Raw genomic sequence first — 9,223 nt, 5'->3', positions numbered from 1 at the left:
CTCCACGGAGCCTCTGGGCTCCAAGCAGCCATAGGGATTCAGGTGGGGGCAGGGGCCAGCATTTCTGGGTCTCCAGGCGGTCCCTCTAACACAGCAGGAGAGCACATGGGGGCTTTGGAGATCTGGTGTCCGGTCTGCTTTCTAACTTGGGCTCTACCACTTAACCAGCTAGGAACCTTGGGACAAGAACCTCAGTCTGCTCAGCTGTAAAATGGGGGCAGTACCCTGATTTCATACTTAGTGAGCTTGTAGGGCCTTGACTTACGAGTGTCCGGACTAACGAGTTTTTTGAGATACAAGCTGTCTCTCGGCCGATTTTTTGCATTGAGTTGATAGAGTAATTTGAGTTAACGAGCTCCTTAACAAGCTCGGTCTCGGAATGAATTAAACTCGTAAGTCAAGGCCCCACTGTAGTCCCTTCCCAGATTCTTAAAATTCTTATAAAATTCTTATAATCTTATTTTAATGATTACAGATCTTTCTATAATCATTAAGATTATAAAATTTTATAAGAATTAGATCTTATAAAGATTAGATTTTATAAGATCTTTCTGTAATCATTAAAGTAAGCTAGACTGAGTTTTCCCTATAGAAAATATGAAATGAGAGATAAATTATGACTTTGTGATTTTATTTTTGCATTCTCTATAGTTTAGATACATGTTCTGTTTTGGAAAACTATTAGGATTGTCCATTTGCCTGTGGGCAGGGAAAAGAGGCGTGTATTTATCAGACATGCTGGTTCCTTTCTTGTTCATTAAAATTAAGCTGAGAGAGGTTTACAGCACAAAACAGATGGATTCACTTAAATAATTTCCTTCCAGTATTGTTTATCATCTCCCTTTGATTGCCCAAAGTTCCTTGTGTCTTGACACTCATTTTTTCATGCTCTTGGGAGCAAGAAATTACAGACTGAATTACTCAAAAGACCTGGCATTTTAGAATTTTTTAAAGTTATATCTTAAGTTTTTTTTATTTTTTAATGTTTTAAGTATTTCACATTAGTCCAGTTTCAGTTACTCAAGGATTTGTAGTTCATGAGTTAATAAGTCTCTTTTCTGGAGTCTCCTAAAATTACTGAAATATAAATGAAGATAAGCATATTTGAATGAATACATATTTATCTGAATCCCTTCACCAGGTTGTGTGTATAAATGTGTGAGTGTGCGACATAAAGGTGGATGAGATTTCAAATGTTACAAAGTTCACTAACGTTACGCCCGATTACACATAAACTACCTTAAAAAACAATCTGTTCTTGAAAACTTAAAAAAAAGGGTCTTTCTCCCATTTCCTTGGAGTATCCAGTTTCTGTGTCTGATATAATTTCATTTGTAGTCTTTCCTTTCTAAAAAGGTTATTTGGTTTTTATCTGCACTTATATCTTTCTATCTACTTGAAAACTAATATGTAAACACGGGCACATTTTCCTATAGCATTCTCTTTCTGTTTTTAAAACTTTAAGTAAACTAAGATAATGCACACTGTGGGAAATAGTAGCTCGGTTTGGGGAACAGAGGAATTTATATGTTTATACCTTATCTTCTCACCTACAGAATAAAAATACCCCTGCTTTTCAGGGCTGTTGCCAGGACTCTTGCTTGTTAGCTGTATTCAAAATACATAGACTCTCAGCTCTGCAGAAGCAATTTGCTTCTCCTCTGTTTCAAGGTTTATTTTAAATTTCATCCCAGGCAGTAAATGTGGAGCCTTAAGGTCTGCTTATTTTTTTTTTTTAAGTTTAGTTAATCCATGGGTTCTAAGAACTCTAATCGTTGAGTGGATTTTTAAGAGAGAATTTCATTTCTCTGAGAACATCAGCTGGCATCTACTAAAAATTAGCAATGAAAAAAATCACTCTTCTCGTAAATGACCTTCAGAGAGCACGCTGTGTGAAAACAGAAATGTGCAATGTTTCCACGGGCTTTGTAAAAAAGTGGCAGAAACTTGTCAAAAAACTCACCGCTACCTAGCAAAATAATGAAGGAAATGTCTCAGGCAATGCCTGTCAGGAGTCTCTCTCTTTTTTATTTTTAAGACCACAATTAAGCCCTTGCCTTGGCCCGCAGCTCTGTACCATCTTACCCAGCAACCTCTCTGGTCACATTCCCAGCCCCTCTTCTTCCTCCTTGCTAAGCTGAAGCCACACTGATCCTCTGGTAGGTCCCTCTTTCTAGAACATGCTTCCCCAGGTGCTTGTCTAAATAGACATTTAGATCTCTGTTGAAATTTTACACTGAGAGCATTTCTGTCCTCTGTCCTCTACCCCCGCATTATTTTTCTTTCTATTACTTAAAACTGCCTGACTTTCTTTTCTTCCTTTTCCTCCTATACCTCTCCCTTTTTTTTTCTTAACCTTCTTTTTCCTTCCCTCCCCCTTTCTCCCTCCTCCTCTTCTTCTAATTCTTTTTTAATTTTTGTTTCCCCACAACAGAGTGGATGCTCCATAAGAATTGAGCATTTTGTGTTCACTACTGCCTCCTTAGCCCCTGGAACAAACAGGGCACACAGTCATTATTCCTTTTCAGTGGTTCTCAACCTGTGGGTCACGACCCCTTTGGGGGTCTAACGACCCTTTCACAGGGGTCTCCTAAGTCCATCGGAAAACACATATATAATTACATATTGTTTTTGTGATTAATCACTATGCTTTAATTATGTTCAATTTGTAACAGTGAAATTGGGGTCACCACAACATGAGGAACTGTATTAAAGGGTCGCGGCATTAGGAAAGTTGAGAACCACTGGGACAAATCATTGAGCTAATTTGTAACCTTTATAATACGTCACACCCCCATCCAGCTCCTTAATGCTTATGCTGCTTTTTTCTAATATATCTGGTGACTCAGTCAGCTGTAACCTAACAAATAGTCTAAATTAAACTAGTCCTTTTCAGCCTTTAAAAAAAAAAAAACACACAGAGCACACATATACGTATGTGTAATAATGTGAATACGATGTTATACAGCAGGGGAAAAGTGAGAAGGGACTTAGAGCTTGTTGAACATTTTATTTCCTGCATTTTCTAAAATTATAATACAATCTAATTACATTAGATTTTAATATAATTTACAATATAAATCTAATATTAGAGATAATATTAAAAACTAAATTTCTTCTGGGGCCTCCAAATAGTCTTTTTTTAAAAAAATTTACACCCATTAATACTTCACAGGTATGTGTAACACACTTGCTACACCCAGTGATAGGTTGGTTGAGAAACTGAGATAAATATGGAGTGAACTGAATTTTCTTTTGGCTTAAGAGATGATGTGATGTGAAGGGTTGTCAATATCTTTGCTAAAGTAGCTGAGCCTTCTCACTAGAAGTATAAATCAAAATGAAAACCATAAAGCTTGTCATTGCACAGAGCAATACAAACGCTGCCTCGTAGGTAATGCATTCTCCCTTGGGCAACCTCTGACAGAAGCGGCTAAAAAGCCACCTTTCACAAGAGTAACTGTCCCCACTTCATATTCTCCTGTTGACTAGCACTGTGACCCTGGGAAAGTTATTTTGCCTCTCCGGGCCTATGAGGTTTCAGTTAGGTATAAAGGCCAGGGTTCTCTTGATCAGGAATCAACAATAGAAATATTGAGAAAAGGACTAGGAGGGGTTGCAGGCCTCCACACGGAATCAAAGGAAGAGTATGACATTAAAACAAAAGAAATAACAAAACAAAAGAACTTAATTACAAAAGGCCCTTCAGCAAGCTTCGTATTCCTTCCAGTGGGCCAAGAAAACTGTGGGTGTGACCAACAAAACATTTGGGAGAACTAAACATGGGAAGCCGACTAAGCCAGCTGCCAGTTCACCACACATATTACGATGTGAGAGCTGCTGGCTGTCCATTTCCCCGGAGTGGTGAGAAATCGGAAACAACTTTTAATTTCATTTCATTTGCTGTACAGTAGATTGTTCAGCATCAGTAAACAGGTAGTTGTTCAGAAGCTATTCCTCTCTTTTCTTTAACATGGGCTGCTTTCCTTACATGAGAGAGGAAATTCAAAAGACATCGCCCCTGTACTCAAACATTGTAATCTAACTCAGTGTTCTGTAAAATCCTCACAACCGGGAGTAAACAGTTTGCCACAAACACCAACACTTAAAGTTTAAACTTCAGGCCTATTGTTTGATCGGAAAGGGGGCATATTACATTTTTAAATGTCTTCCTCAGAAATTACTCTGATCAAAGTAATTTCACACCCAAACTAGTCATTTTGCTGAAAACACCCATGGTTAATAAAGTTAAATGCCTCTGATGACTGTATCTTCTTTATTTACATATTTTAAGCATTGTATGCCTGCCAAACCCTGCTCCAGACATGTTAATATTTAAAATAATTCCCGATCTTCTTGCTGCTAAAAACTTCACAGCAGAAGAGAAGGCAAACATATGAGAAAATGTTAACCATTAACATCATGTTAGAATGACAAAAAGAAACAAAAATAATATTCTTCTGTCCTGAAGTTACTCCAGGCCACCAAGGCTTTCACTGGATTTGCCAACATTGCCACCAGTTGTCTTCACAATGATTCATTCCTTTCATCTCATGCTGTGAAGATACCCCCACTGTCCATACACCCCGTCCCCCCGTCTCCAGCTGGTGGCATGCAGGGGAGGCCTGCCCGGGCCTGAGTACTCCTGGGGCCTCTAGTGCATTCAAAGATGTCCAAGGTGAAGTTTAAGAGCTGCAGGTTTGAATTCCAAAGACATGTCTTGTGACTTAATGATTTCTTTTCTTCTCAGGTGCCCTCGCTAAAATTTCACCTCTTTCATCGCCCTGTTCCTCACCTCTCCAAGGGACTCCAGCCAGCAGTCCTGTCAGCAAAATTCCTACAGTTCAGTTTCTAGAATCTGCCGACACAACTGCCAAACCGGGCCTAGGTTCGCACAGGGCCTTAACTTACACGCAGAGTGCCCCTGACCTGTCTCCTCAGATACTGACGCCACCTGTCATATGTAGCGGGTAAGAATTGAACGTCGTTAGCTGGAGTTTAATAAGGAAACCAGTGCTACTTCTCCTCTTAGCAACACTCAACGGCAGTCTACGTGGCTATGTGTATGTTTGCCAGAGTAGTTGATAAGGAAGTATAGGATAATGTGATCTGTGTTGAATAAGGTATAATAGAAACTTACCTTTTCAGTGGTTTTCTACTAATAGAAAGTTTAGAGTTTCATATGGGCCATACAGCTAATCTTGAGAGATGCAATAATTAGTTGTATATTTTGTCTGCTTACTGATAGAACATACATAAAGCATATGTTTTTAAAAACCATGTCAGGTAATTTAATATAGTTTGATATGTTGGATTTTTTTTTTTTTACTTCTTCTTCAGGGAGGGTTTTATACTGATTTTTAAAGGCATTTTATGTTAAGTTTGCAATTCCCATTTTAACACTTTAAAAATGTGCAAATAACACCGGGCTCTCAGACTGCAAATAAGCAATGGTGCTGATCCACCATGTTGAAATAGACTTGCAAAGTGCTCTCTTTTCCTAGAGGGTTAGAAAATAAGGGCCTAGCATGGCAAGAGTAATTATTTTGCCAACATTGTCCCTAAGACAGAAATACCTCCTCTTACGGATTAACATAGTGTTGTTCTGCAGAAATGGCTTCATCTTGAACCGTTGAGCTTAAAGCTTTACAATATTTCTTTAGTCAAAAAGAGTTGAATGTTTTTAAACTAAGTATAATCACAGGAGTGTCTTGAATAACATGCTACTTATTTTCTAAGGTTCATGAGTATAACCATTTGAATAAATTAGTTACATGTTGGTCTTCCAATATCACATGTTTCACAGACCCAGATTTGATCAATATTTTCAGTTTTGAGCTTCACAAATTTCATATTCAGATCCTTTGTTTATAAACTCTATATTAAATGAATCTTTTGTATAACCTTTATTTTTATTTCCTTTCTCTTTATAAATATTTTTATAGGGAAAAAAACAGTTTTTGTTTGTTTGTTTGGCCATGGCCAGAATAAAAAGTGATTCTACTGACCAAAAGTTCTTCAGCCGCCTTCTCTATGACAGTTTTTTATTTATTTTTTTAAATATATTTTATTGATTTTTTACAGAGAGGAAAGGAGAGGGATAGAGAGTTAGAAACATCGATGAGAGAGAAACATCAATCAGCTGCCTCCTGCACACTCCCCATTTGGATATGCCCGCAACCAAGGTACATGCCCTTGACTGGAATCAAACCTGGGACCCTTTAGTCCCTAGGCCGACGCTCTGTCCACTGAGCCAAACTGGTCAGGGCTATGACAGCTTTTTAAATAAAATAATTTCTGTAGGATACTAATCCCATCTTTTCCCCCTACCAAAAAAAAAAAAAAAAGGCGTGACCTGTGGTAAAACATACGTATTCCCCTTTTAGTGATTCACAACATTCATGACTTTATCAAAAGCTCTGAGACGTCCTGCAAAAGGAAAACCTCTTGATTTTTGTTTCATCTAGAATTGTCTGTTTATTTAACCACAGAACCAATTTCATTAGGTTAACACCCAATAATTGCCCACGGAGCTAGTGTTTGGCGGAGCACCCTTCAGAAACATTTTAGGAGTATGCATCCCAAGCCAAGAAGAAGCCCAGTGGAATATCAGCATCCAGGACATCTGCTGTGGCCTCCAGATTCGTGTGGTATAAGTCGCCTAAAGAAGGGAGAGAGAGAGATGGCCAGGAAAGATCTACCACTCACATAGCTTTTCTCATCCCAGTCTATTTATTGTATTCCTAGCAGAAAGAATGTAATGGGATTTTTATAAAAAAAAGCTTTTGGAGAAAAACAAGGCAATTTCACTGCCTACTTGTTCAGTAATGTTTATAAATCCAGTAGTGTGTGTTTTATTTGTTTGGGCTTCATAAATCTATAATTCAAACCATGTTTTATTATTGCCTTCAAGGCAGCCACCCATGTAGGCCCAGAGAGCTCCAGAAACACACGACTAATTATTGTGGTTTCCGCTGCTGAACTCGAAGGGTTTGGCGTTGCTTCCCAGTCTCTTGGCTGCTGTAATGTCTATGCAACAAGCTGTTTTTTTGGCATGAAAGGTAGTATGTTTGAACTACTAATTTAAATGTTCCTTTTAAGTATTATCTTGCAATGAAAAATTTAAAACTAATAAACGCTGCTTCTACTAAGTTTCATTGGACAATGTAAGCACATCATTGGCATCGACTTTCTTTTTCCTTTGGCCCTGTCATTTTCTTTTGATTCCCTAATGGGATTTCATAATTAGAAATATTTTGAGTGCGATGTTTTTCCACTTACCTTCAAGGCTCAAAAAGTAAATTAAGTTAGGATGAAAAGACTATTTAACTAGAAAGTGTTTATCTGTACCACGCATATAAGCACAATGGAGGGGAGGCGGGGGGGTGATGAGCTATTAATTATATTAAATTATAAACTATCACTCACTTCTTTTATTTTTAGAGTGAATCTGTGGTTAAATAACAAACAGAAGCCCTCTGAGACCCTTTGTAATATTAGGCAAAAGGAAGGAACTCAGAAGCAAAATACAGAATTAAAACCTAACCATGAAGTCTCTAAACAAGATGAGTGAGAGGGGGAATTTGCCAGGACATTTGTGAGGTTATTTTTTAATTTATAATACAGTCAAAATGGTTGAGAAAGCAAAAGTATCCTATATCCTCCAACCTCCTCAGTTTAAGGCACCACCTCTCAGATACCTTCTTTTTCTCAGTTATCCACAATATACTTCCTTAGATTGTTTTTCTCAACTTGAATCCTATGCTGTTATTTTACATTCAACCTTCATCATTTTCTTAGGGCCTTAACAGGTAATTGACCCAACTACAAAAAAAACCAAAAAAAAAAAAAAAATTGGAGGCAAAAAAACATTCATATATTATTATTTTATTTCCACGTGTACAATCTTTTCTTAAAGGGTTCTTGGGACATAAAATTTCTTCAGCCATAAAAATAAATCTAATAGTGAGGTTTTTACATAGGCCCAGAGGGATTCTATTGGGGGAGATATTTTTTACCAAATACACATTGACATCTCCAAAACCATTAAGATAAGGAGGTAGCAGACTATGCCAGGATTCTCTGAATTATATAACAAAATTTTGCTAACCATTTCACTTCCAATATGGTCTAGACCAGCTGTGGGCAAACTATGGCCCGCGGTCCAGATTCGGCCCGTTTGAAATGAATAAAACTAAAAAAACAAAACAAAAAAAGACCGTACCCTTTTATGTAATGATGTTTACTTTGAATTTATATTAGTTCACACAAACACTCCATCCATGCTTTTGTTCCGGCCCTCCGGTCCAGTTTAAGAACTCATTGTGGCCCTCGAGTCAAAAACTTTGCCCACCCCTGGTCTAGACTATGGAGAAGGATGAGAGTCAAATGAAGCTTCTGATCCTTTGTATTGATCATGTTCTCACAAGAAAGAAAATATATTGCATATCAGCATCCATGTATAAAACCAAATGACTTTCCCCCTTAAACAAGTAGAAGGTAGAAATATTTGATTATTGCTATCTATCAATGTAGATAGATGGTGTATGCCTGTGATTTTTCTGAAAAGAGGATATACTTACAGCTGTTCCAATATTTTTCAGCTGTGGCAGGCCATATTCCCAAGGCAATCCTGCTGACGGGCCCCTGGAGAGCAGTGGTACAGCCATTCGGACACCAAGCAGAACGGGTAATTCTTTATTTGCATTCTCTTCCTCAAAAAGGAAATTGCTTTACTTTCTTCTGATCACAAATGAAATGTTCCTGATGATTTAGATGAGAAATTTTAAAAGACAATGAAAGAAATCAAAATCATCCATAATTTGACTACCTAGAGCAGTGGTTCTCAACCTTCCTAATGCCGCAACCCTTTAATATAGTTCCTCAAGTTGTGGTGACCCCCAATTTCATTGTTACAAATTGAACATAATTAAAGCATGGTGATTAATCACAAAAACAATATCTACACTAATAAAAGACAAACATGCAAACTGACCGTACCTTCACTACTCCTTAAGCCACGGCCACCAACCAATCAGAGCGACTATATGCAAATTAACCCAACCAAGATGGTTGCCGGCAGCCGCGGAGCTGGAGCAAGCAGGAGGCTTGGTTGCCCCAATGATGGAGGAAGCCAAGCTTCCCGCTTGCCGCTGAGGGCTCTGAGCTCTACTCAAAGCAATAAAGTTTCAATTATAGAAGGTAAATAAACCCCAGATACCTG

At 38.0% G+C, this 9,223-nt stretch overlaps 1 protein-coding gene across 1 annotated transcript in view; it reads left to right on the top strand.

Moving 5' to 3' along the window:
* Window positions 1–9,223, top strand: part of PDE3A (phosphodiesterase 3A) — a 258,068-nt gene that overhangs the window by 215,359 nt on the left and 33,486 nt on the right. The window contains exons 6-7 of the mRNA XM_006773163.2: window positions 4,751–4,970; window positions 8,604–8,689. Of these exons, the coding sequence (XP_006773226.2) occupies window positions 4,751–4,970; window positions 8,604–8,689 (306 nt within the window). The remainder of the gene's footprint in view (window positions 1–4,750; window positions 4,971–8,603; window positions 8,690–9,223) is intronic.

The sequence above is a fragment of the Myotis davidii genome, unplaced genomic scaffold (genome assembly GCF_000327345.1).
Source record: "Myotis davidii unplaced genomic scaffold, ASM32734v1 scaffold346, whole genome shotgun sequence".
In the NCBI taxonomy this organism is placed as follows: Eukaryota; Metazoa; Chordata; class Mammalia; order Chiroptera; family Vespertilionidae; genus Myotis; species Myotis davidii.
Note: the sequence above shows the minus strand (reverse complement) of the source record. Positions and strands in the feature narration are given on the sequence as shown.